This window comes from Symphalangus syndactylus, chromosome 14, assembly GCF_028878055.3.
Source record: "Symphalangus syndactylus isolate Jambi chromosome 14, NHGRI_mSymSyn1-v2.1_pri, whole genome shotgun sequence".
NCBI classification, from domain to species: domain Eukaryota; kingdom Metazoa; phylum Chordata; class Mammalia; order Primates; family Hylobatidae; genus Symphalangus; species Symphalangus syndactylus.
In genome coordinates this window covers 50,041,818-50,067,772 of record NC_072436.2, presented here as the reverse complement: position 1 = coordinate 50,067,772, position 25,955 = coordinate 50,041,818, and the positions used below count along the sequence as shown (strand labels likewise).

General features: G+C 40.1%; 1 protein-coding gene across 50 annotated transcripts in view; it reads left to right on the top strand.

Annotated features, from left to right (window-relative positions):
* The window catches only part of MAP4K4 (mitogen-activated protein kinase kinase kinase kinase 4), a 197,225-nt gene that overhangs the window by 156,628 nt on the left and 14,642 nt on the right, over window positions 1-25,955 (top strand). For 3 of the 50 annotated variants that reach the window (XM_055243549.2, XM_063616784.1, XM_055243550.1), the window contains 12 exons: window positions 1,876-2,037; window positions 4,883-4,969; window positions 5,630-5,758; window positions 6,713-6,874; window positions 10,802-10,908; window positions 12,301-12,452; window positions 13,083-13,180; window positions 15,505-15,680; window positions 16,177-16,297; window positions 19,529-19,646; window positions 19,965-20,135; window positions 22,885-23,028. In XM_055243549.2, the coding sequence (XP_055099524.1) occupies window positions 1,876-2,037; window positions 4,883-4,969; window positions 5,630-5,758; window positions 6,713-6,874; window positions 10,802-10,908; window positions 12,301-12,452; window positions 13,083-13,180; window positions 15,505-15,680; window positions 16,177-16,297; window positions 19,529-19,646; window positions 19,965-20,135; window positions 22,885-23,028 (1,627 nt within the window). Of the gene's footprint in view, window positions 1-1,875; window positions 2,038-4,882; window positions 4,970-5,536; window positions 5,759-6,712; window positions 6,875-9,693; window positions 9,928-10,801; window positions 10,909-12,300; window positions 12,453-13,082; window positions 13,190-15,504; window positions 15,681-16,176; window positions 16,298-17,377; window positions 17,570-19,528; window positions 19,647-19,964; window positions 20,136-22,884; window positions 23,029-25,955 lie in introns of all 50 variants that reach the window. The other 47 variants (XM_055243553.2, XM_063616786.1, XM_063616787.1 and 44 more) reach the window with 32 other exon arrangements.

The following is a 25,955-nucleotide window of genomic DNA, read 5'->3' as shown; positions in this document are numbered from 1 at the left end:
GATTCCCGGGAAGTTTGTGGACAGAAATATAGGATGACTGGAAAACAGTCAGTATCCAAAAATAAAGAAAGAATACCTGATTTCTTCAACCGTGTTGAAAGGAGTCTTACGGTAGTGCAAGACACTTTATAGATTATTTGTGATAGGTCCATAGAAACCCAGTGGAACAAACAAAAAGTGAGATGAGTAATAACACCTTGATAAATAAAGATGGCATAGCCATTAAAGTTGTAGTTTTTAGACGCTAGAGCAGGAACATCATTCATTTTATGACCCCATGTCCACCCATGGGAAGCTGATGAGTTTTGTGTATTGAATTCGAAGAGCAGAGAATGGGGGAAAAGGAGATTTCCCCTATTGAAAACCCATATAATGAGAGAGGCAGGACCAAAAGCAGACTCAGAACTTCACTGAGAATAATGGGGGGATAGTAGTCAGGTGAGAGAGACTGGAGTACCAAATCATTGTTGCTATCCAGTTATTCCAGATGAAAGATACTACTTTACATTTCTTACGGCATCGTTTTTAAGTGTTGGATTTCAGATTAAATACTAGTTGAGAGTGGTGGGAAGACCCAGAAGGAATACTTAAACTATAATAAATATGTACTTTGTATATCCATTATAAATATGTCTAATATCCCTGATAGCTTTACCCTAAGCTTTCTTGTTTAATGGTTAATTTTAGTGTCACAAATAAAGTTTGTGTTAATATTATTGGCTTTCTGTGTCTGGGAAATTTGACGGCTGTGCATCCTCTAGAGTTGTTGCTACCCAGTAGCCACTAGACACATTTGGCCATTTAAATTAAAATTAACTTCAGTGCAACAAAATTAAAAACTCAGTTTTTCATTCATACTAGCTATATTTCAGGTGCTCATTAGCAACATGTGACTAGTGACTACGGAGCAGTGCAGAGACAGAACATTTTTATTATCCCAGAGAGTCCAGAGTCTAGCTTGTGCTTTACTGGCAGACAGCCTTGAGCTAGAAGAGTGAGTTGTCATCATGTGCCTGGCATGTCATCTTGCTCTGTTCTATAACCAGTCTGGATTTAGAAAGGCTGAGTGAGTCTGGTGATTCAGTAAAAACTTTTACACCTGTTGATGGGATGCAGGGTAGAGGGTGGTTAAGAGTATGTATGGGCCGTAGAGGCAGAGCAGCTCTTCCAGCTGGGGGCTTGCTGGCTGTGTGACTTTGGGCAAGTCACTTACCTTTTCTGAACCTGCTTTCGCTCCTGTAAAGCAGGGATGAAATAATGACTTCCTTGGGTTGTTAGGAGAATTATATGAGATAAAATAAGTGGAAAAGGAATATCAAATACTTAGCATAGTGCCACGCACATAGTAGTAAGCATTTGCTCAGTAGCAGTTTCTGAGATACTTTTATTAATAATAGTGGTCCTAGTTATTCTTGTTGATGTCAGTTCCTCATTTTCCTGATGTGTGCTTCTTTTTTTCCTTTTTTAAATTCTTTGTCTTTCTTTGCTGTATTTCTATTTCCCTTTATTTCTTTCTCTTAATGTATTTTTCTTCTGACTTAAGGGTCCTGCATAACCCTATTAATGATCTCCACGAATAAAGAATTTTCTGTCCCCTAATTGCTGTGGTGCAGTGAGCAGTGGGGAATAATTGTTATCAAAATGAAATTAAACCCTATAAGGATTCACAGAATCACAATACTTTTGACCAACATTCATGAGGAAGCCCTTACTTATGGGTCTGAGGGGCAGTGTGGAAATAATTGGCCAGTAGATATGGGGCCCATGAACCTCACCTCATTAGTGTCCACCTGTGACTGACTGATCAGCACACTATAACATCATGAGAAAGATGGCGGGAAGATCCCTGATAATTATATATTTTTACTTACATAGCAACAAAGGAGAGAGCGTGAAGCTAGAAGGCAGCAGGAACGTGAACAGCGAAGGAGAGAACAAGAAGAAAAGAGGCGTCTAGAGGATTTGGAGAGAAGGCGCAAAGAAGAAGAGGAGAGGAGACGGGCAGAAGAAGAAAAGAGGAGAGTTGAAAGAGAACAGGTTAGTTCACAGATAACATACCAGGCATACACTTGTGAAGTTTGTTACTTTGCAGAGCTGGGGGATTTTTAGAAAGTACACACACATGTGATGCATACACACTTGTACACACATACACATGTACTTAGAACTTCAGATGTATGAACGTGGTGAAACACAGTTGGAATGACACCAATAAATTGAGTCTGTTGTCTTAAAAAGGGTTTATAAATCATTACACTTTAGAAACCTGTTGAAACCAGTTAAGTGGTCTCTAAATAGTATAATACCTGAAAGATGTCTGCATGTATCTTCTCAGGCTTGGCTTAAATGCTGTGGACCCCAAATATATGGGTGATAATTAACTTTTTTTTTTTAAATGAAATTGAAAACGAACATTAAGAAATTTCTTACGAGAAATATTTGAATATCCAGTGGCTAAGTGAATATTGTAATATGTATCAGCATGTAATTCCCTATATACATGGCACATTAAAAAAACTAACATTGATGCGTTCAACCAAAAAAGATCAGGTTTTAATAATATTTGCAGCATTTTATTAATGTCAGGTATGATTTTATTTAGAATTCTTTTTTTGTTTCCTGAACCACCTGTACAAACACAAATTGCCCTTAGCCTCTTTGCCTTTCCTGTCTTTGAATTGATCCCTTTGTTAGGAGCTTGGAATAAAGAAAAAAATGGTATGTGAGGACCAATTTAAATAGTACTTGGTATCTGTATTTTAAACTTATAAACCATGGTGTTAACTTTCAAATGTGACTGTTCAGCTGCCGTCATTTATGCTAATCATGTGTCTTGGGCTTCCTAAGCCTTGGGTGTGCGTGCTCCTCGGTGTTTTCCCAGGAATTTCAGTGACGCTTTTTATGTTACCTAATTGACATTGTCAACCACTTAACTGTGTAGCACGTGTGCTTTAACATTCCACTTATGTTTATACCTGGGGGCTGCAAAGAGGAAAACATTCAAGCTTTTAAGAATTAAATCACCTAGAAATAATGATTACAGTTCGATCATGAGAGGAGGGTGTGATGGTAGCAATTCATCTTTAATGCTCTAGTGGCAGTCATTAAATTTTGTGAATAGCAAGTATTTGGCACCACTTTTTAAAAAAAAATTCTAAAATCGGTTTTATTCTGTTTTTCCCTATTCTATTGTGAAATAGTAATTCCAATGTTAACAGTGCTGTAGGACGCATTTCATTTCGGCATAAGTGTGTATGTTTGTATAGATGTGTGTTGTATATTGTTTGTTCATTGACTATATGTTAGGACCTTTGTGGTTTGGAGAGGACATGACTTTTCCAGTTGTCCTGTGGTTTGAGGGCAGAAAACAAATGAGTGTACTGACTTGATCTTTCAAGTTAAGATTTAATTCTGTTTTGTTCACAAAAGAAAATGAGTTGAAGTCAGGTTCCTTTGCTCAGTCACAGTTGGGTTAAGGCCACAAGCCTTGCTAGGGTAGGTATTGCTATAGCATGTACCATGGAGGGTCAGGCATAGACACGAGACGTAGATCCCAGGTCAGAACCAGATAACGTTTGTCAGTAGCCTTCTGAGTAAGTCCGCCCCACCCCCCTGCCCACACCCCACCAGTTGGCTTTTTTGGCTCAGTTTTCTTTGTAAAGTAAGGATTTCTAAGGATTTTTATATGCTGTAATTTCAATATTCTCCCAGAGATATTGGTTAACTAAAACTTCTCTTCAGCCCATATTGATGGCTATTTTTGTTTCAAGGTGTGCACCATGACACAAGGGGATGGTCAGCAGTAGGCACTCTAAAAAGGGAATCTGAATTTCAGGATAAAATGTTTCCTCGTAGTTCTTCTTAGTCTATTCCTCTTCTAGAGCTTTTTTCCCTGTCCAAAAAAAGGAAGCCTCTTTTGCTTGTAAAATGTTTTATGCTTTTCAAGGTTATTTCATATCGATTTCATGTCTGAACCTTAGAAAAATTCCTGAGGGTTGGGAGAGGAGATTTTGGATGCTTATGGAGACTGAGAAAAGGGGAGCTTTAGAGCATGCTGGGGATCATAGAGCCAGTCCTCAGTGGAACAGGGACTGAGGCTTCCTGGTATCCCTGTCCTTTATAATACTCATGCAGCTTTGAAGTAGGGTTTTACCCCTCTCCATAACATATTTGGGATGTGTTTACTTGTTTTCATTGTTATAATGACGAATCATTCTCTTCTCATTGAAAAGAAAAACCACCCCATCCTCGCCTCCTCCTGTCTTTCTCTCCGCTTGTCCTTGTCTGTCTCTGTCTGTCACACACACACAAACTCATCATGGAGCCTGGGTCTGTTCATTTGAGGAGAGTTGCCCAAGTCTGGAATGTAGTCATTCCAGGTGCCTTTGGAATTGTTAGTGAAAGCATGGATCATGTTTGTTGTATTTTATTATTAAGCAGATTTTGGTTTTAGGTTTCAAAAATTGGTGATCCGTGCTTGTTATAAATAATGACTAATAAGCAGATGTTTACTAATCAGAACCCTCTGATCCTTTTTAATTAAACTCTTGATTTCTCTGGGGTTTACCAACCTTAAGAGGAACGGCATACTCTTTTAAAATTCTGCATTTGTATACAACAGCTGTGTTCTAACAGAAGTATTCTTAGATCCCTTCATGTATATTATGGGAATGCATATCATCATTTGTTAGACCCCTTAGATCTTACTGGCCAATTTGAAGTTTTTGGAGAAACCTTTAGCAATAGATTTTCTTTAGGTATTTACCACTAAGTGAATTGTCACTAAAGGTGATTGGAGCAAATGGTTCTTGGTGCTCCATTCAGGTGGTTCTGATGCTTTTCTTTGGGATAAATTGATTGCTGGGTGATTTCTGTGTGACAGGAGTATATCAGGCGACAACTAGAAGAGGAGCAGCGGCACTTGGAAGTCCTTCAGCAGCAGCTGCTCCAGGAGCAGGCCATGTTACTGGTAAAGCCCCGCCTCTGTTTCATTCTGTAGCATCAGGGCTCCTTCATCCGTCCCCTAAGTCGAGCAAGCTGTGGTGGTCACCAGACCATTTTGGTTTTGCTGTGGGCAGCCAGGCTGAAATAGTGTGATGCCCATTTTATGGTCCTATTGCTGGCACATTGCAACATGGTCTTTATTTATTTATTTATTTTCTCTTTAATAAGTTAATTGTTCTTGTTTGGTAGATCAACAAGGTTTTGAACAGAACTTGGCACTCAGTGAACACACTAGAATGCTGCGGGCAGTAGGTTGAAAGCACATGCCACAGGATTTTTACCTAGTATCTATACCATTAAAACTCACATTTAATCGAATTATCTCTTACTCTGTCCAACAATAATTATGGTTAGCAACAGCTGTGAGATTTTTCCACAGGTAATGTGCAATTTAAAATCCCAGCCGTTTTGCTTTCTTACACAACACAGAGGGAAAATGTATGGTCACTTTTTTTAAAAGCCAAACAAATCCAGAGAAGAGGCGAGCTCTCCAGTGTCCCATAGATTTAGTGTTATCCTCTCCCTCTCCAAGGAGTGCCGATGGCGGGAGATGGAGGAGCACCGGCAGGCAGAGAGGCTCCAGAGGCAGTTGCAACAAGAACAAGCATATCTCCTGTCTCTACAGCATGACCATAGGAGGCCGCACCCGCAGCACTCGCAGCAGCCGCCACCACCGCAGCAGGAAAGGGGCAAGCCAAGCTTCCATGCTCCCGAGCCCAAAGCCCACTACGAGCCTGCCGACCGAGCACGAGAGGTATCCTCTTTCCTTTGTCACTTAGACATTGCCCTGGAAAGTCGTACAGCAGCTCTTCAGAACTGTGTCATATGAGTTCTAGAACGGGCCATAGAGGTTAGCTAATTATCTGGTTTCTTCGTTTTCTAACTAGGAAATTGAGTTTCAGAGGAGTGGAGGGCCTTGCCCAAGGTTTCATATCCAGTCGGTGCTTTTTCCGTAAAGGACCAGAGTGCCTCAGTTAACATATCCCAGAAGAACTTGAAACTGAACTGAACAGAAAGAAGATTACATGACACAGTCACTCTTAAAAATGTGGATGAGAGAGAGTGGTCTGATGAACTGTTCTCCCAAGCTAGTATAAAGCTAAAGTGTGCCTGTGGCTCTGACTTTGCAGATGTCAAGATGCACTGCTAGATTGGTGTGCGTTAGGGCTAGCCAGAGCCTCAGAGTAGGCTGCGGCAGGGACTGCTCGGGGGTGCAAGATGGGCGACAGGTGTGCCTCCAGAGGTATTGAATCCCAACCCACAGGTGGTGGCAGCCTTCTACTGTGTCTGCCCTCGCAGGCAGTGGATTCTAGAAACAAGTGTTCTGTTTGTTCTGGAATGCTTTTATTTTTGGTGGAGTGAAATGCATTCTGGATTTCTGATGATAGTTTTTTATTCTGTTGGTTTAGTTGCTTGTGACAGATTAGTTTTTTTCTACTTTATCATCATGTACAGTTTTAGAATTCTGAACAAGGAGGAGAGCTTAGAGACGGCCTTGCTAATTTTTATCTTCATAAGTATTTTCTTTTTCCTGAATCTAATCCTAGCACTGCTTTATCTACCTTCTTTTTTCCAGCTGCCCCTCTGTTTTCTTGTAGCAGAAGAAAACAGAAAACTTACCTTTAGATTTCTTCCACTTAGACTTTCTTTGATATTTCTGCTTTTCCCCTACTAACACTGAGTTATGTCTTCTAATTCTCTGATGCAGGTGGAAGATAGATTTAGGAAAACTAACCACAGCTCCCCTGAAGCCCAGTCTAAGCAGACAGGCAGAGTATTGGAGCCACCAGTGCCTTCCCGATCAGAGTCTTTTTCCAATGGCAACTCCGAGTCTGTGCATCCCGCCCTGCAGAGACCAGCGGAGCCACAGGTAGCGACAGCCAGCTTTGCTGTGGTTGAGGAGACTCATGCAATGGCTCGCTGAGCCACAGGCCTGCTGTAATATTACAGTTTAGTTTGTCACCACATTGAAAAAGAGGAGAGAGTAACAGGAGTGAGTTTAGGCTAAAAGAAGGCATAGACTCAGTTGATAGGGAAATATCTTTTTCTTTCTTTTTCTTTTTTTTGAGATTTCTGTGTACTCATTAAGAGTATCTAGAGTGATTTCTTCTAACTTTTTGCCTTCCCTAACTCAGGTGTTAAGTGCCTCCTTTTTCTAATACAAAGATCTTTTAGTTTAGTTTTTAGAGAACTGGGATTATAAATACATAGAGGGAGAGCCAGAAATTTTCTTTGAAGTATTCTAAAAGTAAGTGCTTTACCGTGTGATCCCTGGCTCTTGGCCAGTCCTATGAATGGGCCTTAGATGACGCCCCTGAAATTGCATGCAAAATGTCTTTGTTCAAATGTGTATTTTTTTGTGGGGGTAGGGGGAATGACCTTTTATCAGATTCTCACAGGGTTCAAGATCCAAAAAAGTTTAGATCTAGTGGGTTAGGTGTGTATTTCTCTGAAATAGGCCAGGGAAAAGGCTGTGACCTCTCCTTGGGTCTGCTGCAGCATTCTAGCCTTGGCTAGGTGAGGGGAACTGTTGGGCTGATGCTTTGTGGCTGGAGCAGAACCCACAGTGCTGTCCATAGAGGAGAGCAGGCAACGAAAATCATGGCTAAAGATCTTAGAGATCCTTAAAATGCCGATTCCTAATCTCTTGCTGAAAATTACTGACTTTTAGACATTTTCCCACTTGCCACTCTGTAATCCAGAATATTAGGAACAAGTTCTTAAGCTCGAGTTTACTTTTCACTGGTTTGCATGTGTGGGGGACAAAAGTTTATGTTCTTGTGGCAGGAAACTGTGGGATCTGCAGCATGGAGGAGTTGGAAAAAAAAAAAAAAAAAGGGCTGGGGCACAGTGGCACACACCTGAAATCCCAGCACTTTGGGAGGCCAAGGCAGGCAGATCACCTGAGGTCAGGAGTTCGAGACCAGCCTGGCCAACATGGCGAAACCCCATCTCTGCTAAAAATACAAATATCAGCCGGGCATGGTGGCAGGCACCTGTAATCCCAGCTACTCAGGAGGCTGAGGCAGGAGAATAGCTTGAACCCAGGAGTGGAGGTTGCAGCTTGCAGTGAGCTGAGATAGTGCTACTGCATGCCAGCCTGAGTGACAGAGTGAGACTCCATCTTAAAAAATAAAAAGAACAGCTAGGACTGAGGCCAGGGCTGTGTGAGGGTGAGTGGGTATTTCCATGGGACCAGCAGTTTCTTGAGTCCCAGGAGAGCTAGCAGATGGGTAGCTCCAGAGAGGAGAGGATAGAAAGGAAAGAGGAAAGCAGGAGAGGGTAAGTGGACACAATTAAAACAGGAAGAGAAGAGAGACTACTAGAATAGGTCTGAGGACTCGTGTTCTTCAGCAACTTTGCACTGCCTGAAGATTAAAAGTTTTCACACTGCAAGTTAAACTTGGCATAAATGGAGAATCTTATTTGGCCACTAATAGTTTAGAAAATAGGAGTTTCTTAATTACCTAATTTTTGCATTTGTTATGAATTTGTGTAGTAACTAGAACGAGTCTCCCATTTCCTCTTCCTGTTCATTTTTTGGGGGAAACTTTTCTCGTGTAGGACTCTATTTTAAAACTCATTTTTGATTATAATTTCAGGTAATAGTTTGAATTACATGCTTTACCTCTGAAAATCTTAAACATTTTAGAAGTCTAGGATTATACCAATATCTGGTATTATACAAATCTCACCTGTATATTGTAGAAATCATACACCAGAACTAATTTCACATCTTGTATTTGGAAAGGTTGAACAAATTAATTCAGTATTTTCAGTTTTTGTCAAGTACATTGATGTAATAGATATGTAGCTATCATTTTTTTAATTGCCATATTGAACAATCATTTTGGAACAGTAAAACATAATTTAATGAAAATATTTCATGGATGTTTTCAGAGATCATTTTCCCAATTTAGAAGCAACCAGATAAACTCAGTTGACAAGTAATTGTCATATTTTTGTAATTTCCCAAGTGGAAGGAATACCCCAATAATAGTCAATTCAGGGAATCTATGGTATTGAATATTTTTAAAGAAATCACAATTCTTTATTTTCATCACTAATATGAAAGTATATGGAGATATCTGGGTTATGGGTGTTTGTAGACTTGGGAAAAATAAGAAAAATTGTTGGTATATTTGAAAAATTAGCTGTTCTTGAGATATTATAGTCTCAAAACGTGGGGTTTGTCTTTGCTTGTTGAACGTGCCATTTTGTTACTCGGTCTGGTGTAAAATCTGACACGGCAGGTAATGTGAGGATGGCTAGGTAGGTTTGCACATTTGGCAGTGCGCTTTATCTTATGATTTTTCTGCCTCTCTCTGCCTTTCCAGTCTCTGCTTTGACATGGATGTGCATGCAACACATCGTACCCCCTTTGGGCTCTGAGAGCCTCTTTGTGGGGAAAAAAAAAAAATCTTCACATTAACTGCTATCTGTAATGTTTGTCTGGATATTAAAAAGAGTTTTCCTTGTAAATGTACATTTGTTCTTTTCTACATACTGTGTTCCCAGACCACTTCTTCACTTTGAAGTGTAACTGTTTCACTGCGTGGCTGACCTAACACTGTACCACCCCGATGTGTATTCCGCCTCTGCCAGTTCCTGCTTTGGATTTGGTATTGACCAGAAAAGCCAGTTTTATGCAGAACGCATTGAATGTTTTGTGTTTTGTTTTCTTGTAAGGTACAGTGGTCCCACCTGGCATCTCTCAAGAACAATGTTTCCCCTGTCTCGCGATCCCATTCCTTCAGTGACCCTTCTCCTCCCAAATTTGCACACCACCATCTTCGTTCTCAGGACCCATGTCCACCTTCCCGCAGTGAGGTGCTCAGTCAGAGCTCTGACTCTAAGTCAGAGGCGCCTGACCCTACCCAAAAGGCTTGGTCTAGATCAGACAGTGACGAGGTGCCTCCAAGGGTAAGGAGCAGAAAGACAGATGTGTGCTGCTTTTTTCCTTTTTGTTATTTTTTTTTAAAGATTATATATTTTAATTATGGGTATGCAACTTTACCAAATTTAAAGGGGCATTGAAATTTCAAAGGGACTTTTTAATGGTGAGGATAAAGTTCCATAGTTAGGCAATTTTATTTAGCCAGTGGCCAGTTAGCGTTTTATTTTTGTTAACCCTAAATAAAGTAGCAAAATGATGTAAGAGTAAGTCTACAAAGAATAGCCTTCTTGAACAAATTCATGATCTATTTTAGCAGTTTTTCTATATGTTTATACAGAAGCTATGCAGTTTTGCAATATTAATGTCAAAATTTTTAGAAAAAGTCTTATAAGAAAAATTTTCTTTTTAAATGTAGGGGATTTTGTTTTGTTTTCGTGTTTACATAATAGTGAAATTAAACAAAAGAGCCCATGTCAATTTATTTTTCCTCATTTGGAATTTGCTTTCTCTGAATATTTTCTTGCTTCCTGCCAGTCTTTGCTTCCTGCTGATCCATTTATAGACCATTGTTTGGTTTCTTTGAGCTTGTTTTCCTGATTCTCACATTATCTCAGCAAATGCTTTGTATGTCCCTGCTACCAAGCTTCAGTCCAAACATCATTTAAATGTTACAGGAGCATAGAAAGGCTGTTTGTACTGGCTTCTTGGATGCTTGTGACTAAATTTTCTCTCCGATTTTATCAGTGTAGGACCGGGGAAGGAGTTGGGGTGGGGAGTGGAGGTGATAGGAAGGACCGCTTTTAAATATTAGGACTGCTTTAAAAATATATTTTGGTAGGGAATTATTTTTTTTCCTTCTCATGTTTTCAATAATTTAATTGCTATATTTTCTACTTAAAGGTTCCTGTGAGAACAACATCTCGCTCTCCTGTTCTGTCCCGTCGAGATTCCCCACTGCAGGGCAGTGGGCAGCAGAATAGCCAGGCAGGACAGAGAAACTCCACCAGGTAAAAGACAAGTGAGCTCTGAGAACAGGCCTCCTGTGCAGTCTACCACAGCCTTACATTGTCTGTTTCATAAAAATGCTCTTAAACACAGACGTTCTGGGGCAAAGAGATTATCAGTTATAAAAGGAAAAGCTGCCCTAAAATCTGTCAACGTGGATGGCATCAAGTTGATGTGTAGTAAAAAATGGGTTTGAATCCGGATGTGTATTATAGTAACTCTGAAATTTAAACTACTTTTCTCTGTAAGAGTAAATGGAGGGAGCAGCAAGGAAGGGGAAGAGGTTCTGAGAGAACTGTGATCAGGGAGAACTTTTCATCTAAGGGACGTTGTAAGGCCTGTGGCATAAAACAGAAATCACAAACAGGTTACTAAAGAAGTCACTGGTTGACTTCACAGTCTGCAGTAAACAAGTGAATTCACCAAATAGTATCCTTTTTAGGTTCTAGAGCTGCTCTGTCCAGTACAATTAGCTACAGAAGCTTCCTTATATTTAAATTAAAGTTTAAATTTAGTTGAAATACAGTGGAAACTTCATTCCTTAGTGCACTGGGTATATTCATGAGCTCTACAGCCACATGTAGCTAGTGGCTATGATATTATCCAGCTCAAATATAGAACATTTTCATCATAACAGAAAGCTTCATTGACCAGCACTATCATAGGGAAGAAAAGATGATTATGTTGAATGTTTTATATCTTGATCATCACTGAACCTCTAAAGTTAGCCTTGTGCGCATGGAACCTTGGTCTGACTTGAAGTGTCAGATAGATGATAGCCCAAAAGCTGCACAGAATCCTCAGCACTGCTAATGGCAGGAAGGCTATGGTGTTCTTCCCTGACCAAGTCTGTGTCATTAATTTTTACCTAGCACATGTGTGCTTTGGGTCCATCCATGGCGGGAAATCCATCCCAGCTCATGCTTTCTGTACCATTTCCAACAGGCCATACAAAGGACTATTCTTTGTAAGTGTCAGTTTTTGAGAACAGTGACAGGCAGGTGAGAGCAGCAGCCTAGAAACAGAATATAGTTTTGTGTATAATTATACAAATACGGAGTGTTTTCATAACTGACTTGTAGCTGTGACAGAAGTGGTGCTATTTCTACACTGAACAGTAGTGTTGTATCTCACACCTGATGATTTTAGATCTACTAATTTTAGATCTACTAATGGTAGGATATCACTTAGCATACAAACTAAAAATAGATAAAAATCCATGAACGATGTCATTATATCTTTTGGTGAATTTAATGTTGAATGCTGTTTATAGACTGTTTTTCGTCTCCCTACACTTTAATGACGTTGGATGGGCACACCATGCACATGTTTATAATTTGGTGCTGCATCTAGAGATGATACGTTAGCTGTTCTCTCTTCTTCTTTTCTAACAGCAGTATTGAGCCCAGGCTTCTGTGGGAGAGAGTGGAGAAGCTGGTGCCCAGACCTGGCAGTGGCAGCTCCTCAGGGTCCAGCAACTCAGGATCCCAGCCTGGGTCTCACCCTGGGTCTCAGAGTGGCTCTGGGGAACGCTTCAGAGTGAGATGTAAGCTGCCTTTCCTTTCCTTTTTCCCTGCTAATGTTTTGAGCTGTGATCCATATATTGGAAGTTTGTCTTAATCTGTGGTTTGCATGTAGCCGCACATCACAAAACAATGTTTTAGCATAGGTTGCTAGTGACAATAATAGTCATCCTGATTTTAATCATAAAGGAGCTAAATTTTGAGAGCTTTATATATACCTAGCACTGTGAGTGCTTTATAATTTAGTGGGATTAACTAACTAACCAAGATAATTGGCTAATGTGTGAGCTAGGTTTTGAACCCATTTCTTTCGGTCTGGGCTCCAGAGCCTATACTGTCATCAATATTGGTTATTTTAATGTACTCATAATAGATTAGTGAATATTCCGTCTACTGTATTATTGACATACCATGACAAGGTATATATTGTGAAACGTGTCAAAGTGAGTGTGATGATGGAGGGTTTAAGTAAAGAGTCAGGAAGGCTGCTGGAGCCCTCCTTGGGCCCCCTCTGCTCTGTAATTCAGACCTGCATGTGGAGAGCCTACCATGAGTGGGCAGACAGGAGTGGGCAGGGTGGGCAGGGCAGCTTCATAATACACATCCATATGTTGATATGTGTCCGTCCATCTCGTCCCTTTTGAACCCAACAGCATCATCCAAGTCTGAAGGCTCTCCCTCTCAGCGCCTGGAAAATGCAGTGAAAAAACCTGAAGATAAAAAGGAAGTTTTCAGACCCCTCAAGCCTGCTGTAAGGATTGTGCAGGATCAGTTTTATTTATTTCAGACTTGAATGAGATCTTTCTATTAAAAATATGTGGTTGAGAGGACTGCAGTCTTTTCTGTGAGGGCCCCTCACAGATTTGAGGAATTATAAGGAATGACCTAAACCCCAGACATAATTGTTCCCTTCCATTGGTATCATCTGCTTTCCCTGTATAAAGTCTGAAGTGAGTGAAACCTTTTTTCTGTTGTTCCAGCCATACACTTGGTGTACAGTCAGCTTTACAAAATAATGCAGAACAAAGTATAGTTCTTATTTAATGAAATTTCCTTCTAAGGAAACTGATCCTTTAAAAAAAAATACAAAAGAAAGAAAAGGCTTTTTATCTCTTTCTTGGCATTAACCTTGTTCTTCGTGAGTTCAGCATTTACAATACTGGCTTTTAAAGTAAGTTTTTAAAAATCACCTTCTTAAACTCACTGGTTGCCTACCTTCTGCTTTTTGGTACCTGGGGTAATAGTTGTGACTGCTTCTCCCCCTTCTCTTTTAATCCCTCTGATGTTACCTGACCATGTATTTGTGCACACTTTGTGGAATTTTAAGCCTGTCAGAATTTTCATTTCCTGCTTGAACTGATTTCTGTACTTCTCCCTCTCCCCTTCTTTCTCCCGCGCTTCCTTGTACTGTGCATTCCTCATCAACGATGGCTTCTCGGACTCCACGAAACTGCGCTGTACTGAAGGGCGAAGTGGTAAGCGCCATCTCTGAAAAGTTCCGCTTCAGAGCAGCACTCCGACCGCCTGTCAGCTCAGCTTGTATTCGAGCTGCGGTGCTGCTTCTTCCTCAGCTTGACTTCTTGTTCTTTTCTAGAATGTAAAAACCTTAAACTTTACTCCAGTTTTTTAACATAACATTTGCTGTATGTATTGTTATTAAATGTAGCTTTTTTGAGTAACTGTTTAAAAAGCTTCAGCTATAACCACGAAATACTAATAGCAAGACTCAGAGCCCATCACTGTTATTTCAGAGGCTCAAGTTCAAAGAAAAGAAGCATTCTCAACTATGAAAAAAATAGAAAACCAAGTTGGAACTGCTAGAAATAAAAGACAAAAAGAGCTACATAGACTGCCTTTTAAAAAAGTGATTACTTTTACATAAAATTCCCCAAAAAAGATGAATTTGGAGTTTTATATGAAAATGTGGAGTATAAATAGTAATCACTCTTGAAAATTATATTTGGTGGATTGACTGAGTCTTAGAGTATCTCAATGTGGAAGAGTAAAGGGAAATGAAGCCTTTTGAACAAATTCCACTGTTGATTTCTTTCGGATGTTCCCTTTCATAGGTGGTGTTACAGGGTGATCAGGGTGATGTGGGTAAGGCTTGAAGGAGGGCGATAGGGACGCCCACAGCCTCCTGCCCCGAGCACTCAGGGTCACACTGTCTCTTCATGTGTCACGGACTTGTCCGTGAATGTGGCAGGTTGTGAACAGTCGGTGAAGTGAGATGTAAATGGCATCCTAGTGCTCACTTCACTCCTCTTTCATTTTAATGTAGGTTTGAAGTTTTTTGGGTTTTTTTGTTCTTCAGTATGAGGTAAAATTCTAGATCAACAAATGTATATACACGGATCCTTGAGCTTTGGTGTAAAGACACATGCCTATATGACAAAGTCTTCTTTAAAGGGGGCAGTCCAGAAAGCAAGCCTCTAGTTAAATAGGCCTGATTTAAAGAGCTTTGGGAGGGAAGTTATGTTTTTACAACTTTTATTAATAAAATATTAAACCTAAAATGTTGATTTTAGTAAAATATTAATATTTATTACTAAAATTTCATAAATATCCTGTAACTAGTAAATAAAAACATTTATTAAATATTAAACCTTACAGCTTTGAAGTTTTTAATAATAAAAGTTGAAGTAAAATAAAAATGTATCCCTCAAAACCTTTTATATAAGTCTAAAGAAGACTTTGTCATATAGGGAGATGTCCTTACAGCAAAGCCCAAGAGTCTGTGTATATACATTTGTTGATCTAGAATTTTACCTCATATTAAAAAACAATAATACTATCAGCTTATCATAAGCAGATCTTTTTTTTTATTGTCATGGAATTTGAACTGTATATGACATCTTTCACCTTTTTTTGGTGTCTTCTATTTTTTTTTTATCTCTCTCTTGACTTTCTTTGGTCTTTTCTATCAAAAGCCATAGGAGCTCACTCTTATGAAACTGGGTAACTATGAAAGTCTTACAAAACTGACATTGTGGCAATTTATGGTTAAAGAACTTCTCATCTTCTCCTGTCCCTGCCCCCCTTGCCTTACTCTCTCTTTTCTGTCCTTTGCTTTAGGATCTGACTGCATTGGCCAAAGAGCTTCGAGCCGTGGAAGATGTACGGCCACCTCACAAAGTAACGGACTACTCCTCATCCAGTGAGGAGTCGGGGACGACGGATGAGGAGGACGACGATGTGGAGCAGGAAGGGGCTGACGAGTCCACCTCAGGACCAGAGGACACCAGAGCAGCGTCAGTCCCCGGTCTCTTTTAGAGCGGATGAGAGTATTCTCTCAGAGCCTGCTTTCCACTGGGACCTAGTTGTTCCTAGACTATTCTGTGACCCCATGAGCACTTACTATGTAGTTCTCGTGGATTCAGCAGCAGGCCGCCTTGTGTTTCCCCTTCTCTTCGTTGGTGTGTGCGTGTGTCAGTGCTTCCCCCAGCACCCCAGCGTGTACTTTATTTTTTCCTTTTGATTTGAGGATTATGATCCAGGGGAAATTTCAGTTTGGTATAACTACTTTAATTAGCCATAATTATTCATTCTAAGTTTTTGCTCAGAAACAAATGGCACTGGAAGGAAATTCTTTGTTAAAGGGAGAAAGCTAAGCAGTTGCTTTTTTGGAGGAGGCTTTATATCGGTAGCCTCATCTCATGTTTTGATTTTGGGAAGGCGAAAAGCCTAAACAGGATCTCCTTGACTCCAGAGATTAAGGCCTTTCACTTCTGGATTTTGTCTCCATAGGTCATCTCTGAATTTGAGCAATGGTGAAACGGAATCTGTGAAAACCATGATTGTCCATGATGATGTAGAAAGTGAGCCGGCCATGACCCCATCCAAGGAGGGCACTCTAATCGTCCGCCAGGTACCCGTGTCTTCTCTGTCGTCAGAGGCTGAGCTTCTCCTGTGGTCATTAACCCACTTGCTCATTCACTCACTCATGCTGTTTCTCCATCATCATCTGTTTTCATGTTAACAAGTCCCAGAGGGTCAAGTGTCGAGTGTCGGGGGCTAGGGAGGCAGGTGTGTACTGCATGCCCAGAAGGTAGCGAGTAGTCTCCACCCCACATCGCTGCTCCTCTGCATGTCTGCGGCAGCCCTCATTCAAGCACCACGCTGAGTCTCACAGTCTATGTCTGAGTGGGAGAGAAGCCACAGGGAGTCCTTAAACAGGCTCGCAGAGTAAGGAAGCAGGTCTGGAGTCTAGCAGAGCAGCCACCATGGCTCTGCAGAGCACACTGGGCTCTGAGTGTCTGCAGTGCCGCAGCGGGAGCGGGTGAGGCAGGCAGGACGAGCCTCATTACAGGCCCAGAGACTCGGAGAGCAGAAGGATTCGGGAGGTTTCTCTTCTATGTTCCAAAATGTTAGTTTTCTCACTTGTTGAATAATTAAATGTATGCCACCCAGATATGCTCAGTTTGGATCACTAAGCTTTATAACTGTCTGTTCATTTCTTAGCTTAGACTTAATTAAAGTGATACGCTTCTCATTTAAATAGAACAGGGCACCTATTTAGTATTTTGGACTTTGCCCTAAGTGTGTTTCATGCTATGGCAATGCATTCGGATGAAAAGTAGGAAGAACATGGAAAAGACCAGGATTCAGAGAATCCACAGGTACTTTCTGGAGCTTTACAAAGTAAGATTTAAAAAGAAAAAAAAGGGTACTGGTTTTGGTAACAGAAGCTAGCGCAACAGATAAACCAGATTAAACACTCATTGCTCGAGTCGTGCAGCCACCAGATTAGGTACTTTGAATTCTGTTGGCTCAAGTTAGGCATTTGGTGAAGAAGTGTGAGCAGTTCAGGCTAATTTCTTTGGTTTTTCCTTGGTAATTTAGCAGAGTTGATAAGTCACACAGCACCTTAAACAAAGCAGTTATCAATAGGGCCATAGGCAATTTCAGCAGCGCTTGAGCGAGACAAGTGTGCCTGTTTTTTCTACAGAGTACAGTTGACCAAAAGCGTGCCAGCCATCATGAGAGCAATGGCTTTGCCGGTCGCATTCACCTCTTGCCAGATCTCTTACAGCAAAGCCATTCCTCCTCCACTTCCTCCACCTCCTCCTCCCCATCCTCCAGCCAGCCGACACCCACCATGTCCCCACAGACACCCCAGGACAAGCTCACTGCTAATGAGGTATGTCTCGCACCACAGCTGGCTGCTTTCCTGGGGTTAGACCAGCACTGCCTAGGAGTTAGTTTGCAAAGGAGATCTTTCCAACAACCTCACCCCTTCCCTTCCCACCCTGCTTTCTCTGTCACCTACCCTTCTCCCCAACCCCAAGTAACATGTTTCAGATCTGCATATAAACCCCTTAACCCTAGATCAGCTTCCCCAAACTTGCCAGTTCACTGTTTACTGTTCTCTAGATAAGTATAGTTGCATGGCTTTATCTAGTTTATTTTTTAAAAATCTAAATAAAATGATTGCTGTGTTCTCAGACCCATATTATGTATTTGGCATGAAATTCTTAGTCATTTGTGGAATCTGCATTTTTCATTCTTTTTATCCAATAAATAAAATATAGGAAGATTCGGTTCAGCAGGCTTGGCCTTATGTGGAAAAACTTGTTATCCTGTACAGGAATCTCTTTCAAACAAAGCTGATTTTTTTTTTCTTTCTTGTTTGGGGGGTGGGTTGTTGGTTGATTACTCTTACTTGTTTTCACCAACCCTATTAAGGATTTCGTTCTTCGAAATTTACAATCACTCAGAGGTTTAGAAGCCAAATTATTTTTGGGAAACCTAGAAAAAATTAGGATGTTAAGCAAGAAGGACAAAGGTTTGAGCTTGTTTTTAATTTAAAATTTTGTGTGGGAAATCTTGTGTGCTCCTTTGAAGGCTTGGTTGTGGGTGCTCGGTGTGGGTGTTAGCTCAGTCTGGGTGATTCTTTGCTCTTTGAAGGGAGTTATACTCCAGGTGTAGTGACATAGCCCACTTGAGCACCCGTATTGAATTAAACAAGTCATTTGATTCCACAGAAGATTTGGTTTGAGTGCCTTTATCTACCAGTTGAGGGAGGTTAGAAAGAATCAGAAAAATCCTCTCCTCCTGAGGAGCAGGGGCAAGTCAACTGCTTCCTAGACAGGCTTGGCATCGGCTAGACTGGCCACTGACTCATGGGACAGGGAGGGAAGCTGCCAGGGGACAGATGTTCAGGTGGGAAGCTTAGGGGAGGGCATGGGCTCTAGGACATGGTGACTCTCAGGTGTCCATGGAGGGGGTCCAATGGTACAGGACAAAAGCACTTGATCAGACATGTTCCTTTTTTCTCCTGAGATATATATCCCACCTACACTCACATTCTTCCTTATATTTATATTTTAAACTTTGCTCCATTTCGCTCTACTGTGCAGTATTTTACTATAACCCTTAACTCACTAAACCGGCAAATTTATTTTTCTGTTTGTTTTGTTTTTAATTGTCATTACATTTCCACTTAACAATTTGTTTCACTTTCTTTGTGTTTTTTTGTCTTAAGTTACATTATTAACCAAAACACTAGTACTCCTAAAAGATCAAAAAGATATGCCTTCTTTTGTCATTTGCACCTTTCACTAATGAGTCCTCATTTGGTGTGGGTTTAATGGTGATGCACCTAAAACAACAGTAGCCAAAGCTTCTGTAGCTTTCTGGCAAGAGGCTCAATTTAAAATAACTACAATTATTAATGATTGCCAATATTCCAGCATAGATTATTTGTACTCTTGGGTAGGAAAATAAATTCAGAAATTGGTAAATTGAGATCAAGACATTTCAGACCTCCTTTAGGAGTTTCACTGTAAGTATTTACTTAATTTTTTTTAAAGCTAGGCACACGAAGTATAGATTTCATTGGTAACTTGCAGCACCGCTTTGTAAGTGAGCAATGTCTCTGGTAGAGATATGGCTCCTGCAGTGGTTCCAGGTAAAGCTGCCCTGAGGGGTGCTATGCCATGTGGAAGCTCCCCACAGAGCATTTTTTGGGGGGATGATGCAAGACAAATAGAGCAAAGTATGGGAAATAGTGCAATATAGAAGTGAATTCAAATGTGTATTTTTAATGTTCATTTTTAAAATGACAGTTGTATTAATAACACTGAAATTTACATTGCAGACTCAGTCCGCTAGTAGCACACTCCAGAAACACAAATCTTCCTCCTCCTTTACACCTTTTATAGACCCCAGATTACTACAGATTTCTCCATCTAGTGGAACAACAGTGACTTCTGTGGGTAAGTACAGTAGCAACAAGAAAGCAACTGACAAATGGGACTTTATCTTTGAGTTGCTCTTTTGGGTGGCTTAGGTGTAGCTGGTTGTTCACAGGCACAGACCTCGGGTACAGAAACTTCCCATCCCAGTTGTATTGCCTTATTTGCAATGAGATGTAGAGTCCATTTCCTTTTCCCATATACATTGCTTACAGATTTCTTCTCTTTGACAAAGTGTTGGTTATACCACATGAATATTTACTTGAAGAATATTGGGGAAGGGAAGCAGGCATAGTGTGTGTGTGTACAGAAAATAATTTCAAATATATTGTGTTTCAGTGGGATTTTCCTGTGATGGGATGAGACCGGAAGCCATAAGGCAAGATCCTACCCGGAAAGGCTCAGTGGTCAATGTGAATCCTACCAACACTAGGCCACAAAGTGACACCCCGGAGATTCGTAAATACAAGAAGAGGTTTAACTCTGAGATTCTGTGTGCTGCCTTATGGGGTAGGTATCTAGCCATTATTCCAACACTTCCATTTTTATTCTGAGCGGTGGCTGGTCTTTTAGAGAAGTACTGCATTGAATAGTTTGTGGATAGACAGGATGGAAGACTTCTATGATGCCCATCTCCTGTCATATGCAGAGTGGTATATTAGCAGACTGGTTTGGCACATGTATATGCTTGCACTCATTTTAACTGTGAAATATTGGAATGATTAATCTCCGTTTTATTTTTATTAAACAAATTTTTGTAGTAGTTTTGTTACATGGATATATTGTATAGTGGTGAAGTCTAGGTTTTTAGTGTAACCATCAGCCCATTATACTCAATAGTGTGCATTGTATCCCTGAACCCTGAGGTTGACTGTTTTCACTATAAAATTCAATCATATCTAGCAGTGGAAATGTTGGAGAAGTATATTTATAAAAACTTATTGCAGCATGCAACCCAGTGTTTTTCATTTTTCATGCTCGTAATTTCCAAGTACTTTACAGTGACTGTATTCTTTTGACTATTAGCATTCAGTACTTTATAAAATTATACAACTGTACAGTTTTACAACTTGGAAATATATCATGGAGAAGTAGAAGATAGAGTGTAAGTGCCACAATACCTGCAGCTTTTGTGTTTTGAAAAGAGTCTTCAGCTTTATCTTGTTACTCCCTCATTCTTTCTCACTGTAAAATCTTGAGGTTGATGTTTATATGTTAGGTTTTAGAAACACAAATAATAGGATTTCTTCACAAGGCCCATATTTTGTGTAGTTATTACCAGATTCTTGACATAGGAGTTTAAAAAAACTACTTGTTACTGAAGATTGACCAGGAAAATATCAAAATATTGTGTAAAATAGAACCTTTGAAATGGTATCTGTCTGGCAGCAGTTCTATCAATAAATATCTGTCTTTTCTACCAATAATTTCTAAGCTGTTTTAGATCAACTTGCCTAGATATATGCAGGGAAAACATAAGCATAATATTCAAATAAGTTCCACCTTGACAAGAATATAGTCAGGGCAGAATGGCCAGCCTCAAAAATAAAATTATATGAAAATGAATCACATATTACATATTTAAATATTTTTCTTATAATCTTTTTAAGTTATACAGCATTTTTTTTTTTTTTTTTTTAATCTCTAAGCATTAAGTCACTAGCCCCACAAGCATTGCTTGGGTAGATACTGTCCTCCAAATGTTGGGATAATCCCAGCTCAACTCGATAAGGACCAGGCACGAACTGAGAGTGGGTTCTAGGAGGGTTGTTCTCTCAATGCCATCACAATTATTTATTTCAAATTATCTGGAAATAGGGTGTGGGTGGATGTGGGCATACATGTATGTGCCATGATATTCTTCCCCCTCACTCCCTCTGCACAAATACTTTATTCCTTGTCTTGGTGAGTTTATGACTGAGGAAATCAGCACACACAGATATGTGCCCAATTCCCTAGGAATGTAAGGTCGTCTGTGCTACATATTACAAAGGTGATTCTGACAGTGAAGGTTCTAGATCAAGGAACGAGCATTTCCTTACATGAATACATGAATGATCAAGAGGGAGAAGTGCTTTGGCCAAGGAGCAGGCAGTCTTAGATGCCAGTCCAAGGCTTTTGGAACAGTTTCTACATGGAATGTGTAGTTTTTGAAGATAGTCATGACTTGAGTATTTTAGCAAGATTAGGATTGATTGGATGTACATCATGAGAAAGTGGAGAGAAGCTCCTTTAATAACCTTAATTGAGGTCTCTATCCATCACTTAAAAGGTTGCCAAAGCCTGAACAATTGTGAGAGCAGAGGAAAGGGAAAGGAGGGACAGAGAAGAGGTTTTCTCTGGCTCTAGTGGCCAGTTTTAGCTAGCTTTGCAGAGCAGCTTGGGAGCTGTTGATAGAAATGGCCAAGTCACGAGGCTAGTTTCAGTAGAGATCTGCAGTGGGTGAAAAGCAGGAGGCAAAGTAGCAGCGTGGAATTGAGTTACTGGTTCTGAGGCACACTCACGCACAGGTGGGTGTGTGTTACCAGATGGACAGCAGTGGAAATGTCTCCACTGAAGAAGCAGAGGGCAGGTGTGGAAACAAGGAAGGAGGCGTCACATCACAGCAGAAGAGTGTGGAGACTGTGACAGTACCAGATTAGAGAAGTAGGGTGAGTCAAATATCAAATCACAATATTTTGATAGTCCTAAGAAATGGAGGGACAAGAGAACTGACTACAGTTGTTTCTTGATGATGGTGGAAAGTGATCTTTAAGAAAAGGTTAAATGTGAGTGATGGAGCTGAATCATAAACTGTTAAGGATTTGAGGGCTGTATATGGCCCACTCCAGAGATTTGCCAATGAAAGATGAGGAAGCACAAAGAGATCATGGTATCAGATGAAGGTTTGTTCAAATGTGTGATGTGGCTAATTAGACATAGAATCTGTAAAGATAGGAAATAATCAGCATATAACATTCTCGAGGAACTGAGGAAGAACTAGAAACTAATGGATTATTAAGGAAATTGATGGGATGAGGGTTTCTTGTTCTTTCCCTTATCTTATGTTTAAATATGTCAGCATCATTGCTACATGGTGATGTGTTGCAGGATTGGTTACTTTAACTGTTTAACCTTTGACTATTTTAAGGATTTCTTCTTCTGGGTGAATTAAGGAAGCTGCACTTTTTTCCAAATAGATGATGTTATCCTTTCTATACAACCTGGGAATTTGCCAAGCACAGCATAAAATTGAGGCCTTTCTGTGTCCCTGAAACAGGAGTGAATTTGCTAGTGGGTACAGAGAGTGGCCTGATGCTGCTGGACAGAAGTGGCCAAGGGAAGGTCTATCCTCTGATCAACCGAAGACGATTTCAACAAATGGATGTACTTGAGGGCTTGAATGTCTTGGTGACAATATCTGGTGAGTGTTTTGTAAAGCAGAATATGTGACACCATCTTAACAATATTGTAGCTTTACACACTAAACTTCAGTTAGCTCATTCTCTGATGTACTGGCTAAATAAAGTACAACCACATTGAGACTTGACAATAATGTGAGCTAAAGATGTATTCAGAGGTAACAGACATGCACATTTGATCTCTGGCTCCTCTGAAAGCAGTCTTGAGAAGCGTATGAATGTGTTCTTTCTCACTGGCATCTCTCACTGCCCTCTCTGCCCAGTTGCTTGTTAGATTTCATTTGCCTTATCCAGTATGTAGGTCTGTGTCCACTCCTTTCTACCAGACTTTTTTTTTTTTTTTTTTGAGACGGAGTCTTCCTGTGTTGCCAGGCTGGGGTGCAGTGGCACGATCTTGGCTCACTGCAAGCTCCGCCTCCCAGGTTCAAGCAGTTCTCCTGCCTCAGCCTCCCGAGTAGCTGGGACTACAGGGAAGTGCCACCACGCCCAGTTAATTTTTGTACATGCAAAAGGAAGTATTTTGTACATGCAAAAGGAAGTATTCTTTGCCATTATTGTAAAAGTATTGTATTATGGTTTTTATGATGTGAATTAACACAATTATGTCTCTTATTTATTTATCTATTTATTTGTTTATTTATTGAGACGGAGTCTCACTCTGTCACCTAGGCTGGAGTGCAGTGGTGCGATCTCCGCTGACTACAAGCTCTGTCTCCCAGGTTCACACCATTCTCCTGCCTCAGCCTCCCGAGTAGCTGGGACTACAGGCACTTCCTGCCACGCCCAGCTGATTTTTTGTATTTTTAGTAGAGACGGAGTTTCACCATGTTAGCCAGGATGGTCTTGATCTCCTGACCTCGTGATCCACCCACCTTGGCCTCCCAAAGTGCTGGGATTACAGGCATGAGCCACCGCACCCGGCCAATTATGTCTCTTTTTAAGAAGAGCATTTTTCTTAGTATAAATTGTATAATATAAACTTCTACGGGAAAACAACTATGAGAAATAAAAAGTAAAATCATCCAGAGATCATATCTTTTAACTTTTATAAGTTTTTAAATTCCAGCTTTTTAAGCATATACCACACTTACTATATACTTAAGGGAAAAAATCTGCATAAAAATGGTTATACAATATTTCCAACATACAGGGGATAATAGGAATAATGGCACCCAAGTACTAACTGTGACTAGCTGGTTTGAACAGTTGTTGCAGTACACTGTTGTACATACAGTCAGCGTCCCCATTCCTCCCACATCTACCTGTCCATGGCAACCTCTGTCCTGAAGTTAGGGTGTATCCCATCCAGGCCTGATTGTCCAAAACACGTAGTCTGCTTTCTCCATGCCATTGAACATCCTTCCATGGCCTCCATTTTATATGGCTAGAGGATGTTTCCTTGCACAGATGTATTAAAATGTGTTTATTTATCTTCTCTTGTTGCCCTTTAGGTATATTCCCTTTTTTCTCTGATGTGAACATTTTTCACAGATATCCTTGTAGCTTACTTAACCTTCAGGCACATATCATGTTGCATAGATCATAATTTCCTAATAATTAGTGTTATTGCTTGGTCAGATGGCATGCAAAATTATAAGACTTTAAATGAGTCTTATATACCACTATTTACAGTCACTTATGATACCACCAGTGATTTTTATTTAATTATCTGCTTGTTAGTACAAGCTTGTTATGTAACATATTTGCTTGAAGTTATTTTACTTCTAATACATGCTTTTGGTTGTTAAGTAAAGGAGTTTCTTGAAATGCAGAAATTTCACTATTTATACTTAAATGAGGAAAACAGCCATTTAAAACTAGAGTGCTGATGGATGGTAGTTTTTTAAGTTGGAGAAAACAAATCTGCATTTAGTGATCCAGTGAAACATGACAATTCATGGGGATCAATAGTCAGCTGAGACCAGGTGCGGTGGCGTATGCCTGTAATCCTAGCAATTTGAGAGGCCAAGGCAGGAGGATTGCTTTTGCCTGGGATGTCGAGGCTGCAGTGAGCTGTGATAGCACCACTGCACTCCAGCCTGGGTGACAGTGACAGCCTGCCTCCAAAAAAAAAAAAAAAAAAAAAATTAATAATCAGCTGATACCAGTAATCATTTTTTGGTCTACTTTTCTGTTTTTTTTTTCCTTCCTTATTAACTTTTAATGGTTTTCACAATCATAAATGTAGTACATGTCAATTGTAGGAAGCTTCAAAAATAGAAAAAACTTAGGAAAAATAGAACAAAATGTCACCCCCATCTCGGAGATAAACTCTTATTAACATTTTATATTTCCCTCTCCTCTTTTCTGTAAATATATCTCACAAGATGGAAACAAAACATTGTATATAAAACTATGTGGTCTTTTTCTTCTCTTAACATATATTGAATAGTTTCCTGCAAACAATTCCCCAAAAGTTAAAAGGATTATACTGAAGTATGACGTACACAGAAAGTACAGATAAGCATACAGCTCAGTGAGCTGTCACACGCAGAATCCATCCAGATAGCCCCACCCTGGTGAAGACATGAAACATTGCCAGCACCCCAAAACTGCCCTGTGAAGCCACCCAGGGACTGCCCCCAGAGGCAAGCACTGTCCAGACTTTGAACACGTTAGGTTGATTTTGAACTGATTTTATATAATGGTAAAACAGTATGTGTTCTAGTGACAGCTGCTGCTTTTTTTTTTTTAAGTAGACTTTTTCTAAACGTTTTTGCAGTATTTTGCAGTTTAGCCATTCTGAAGGAGTGTAGGAATTAATAGGTGTATCTCATTTTAATTTGCAGTTTCCTAATGATGTATGGTACATCTTTTCTTATGTTTGTATATCTTCTGGTGAGGTATTCTATCTTTAATCCATTTTGTAATTGGATTGTTGCTTGCTTATTTGTTGAGTTTTAAGAGTTCTTCGTGTATTTTGGACCTA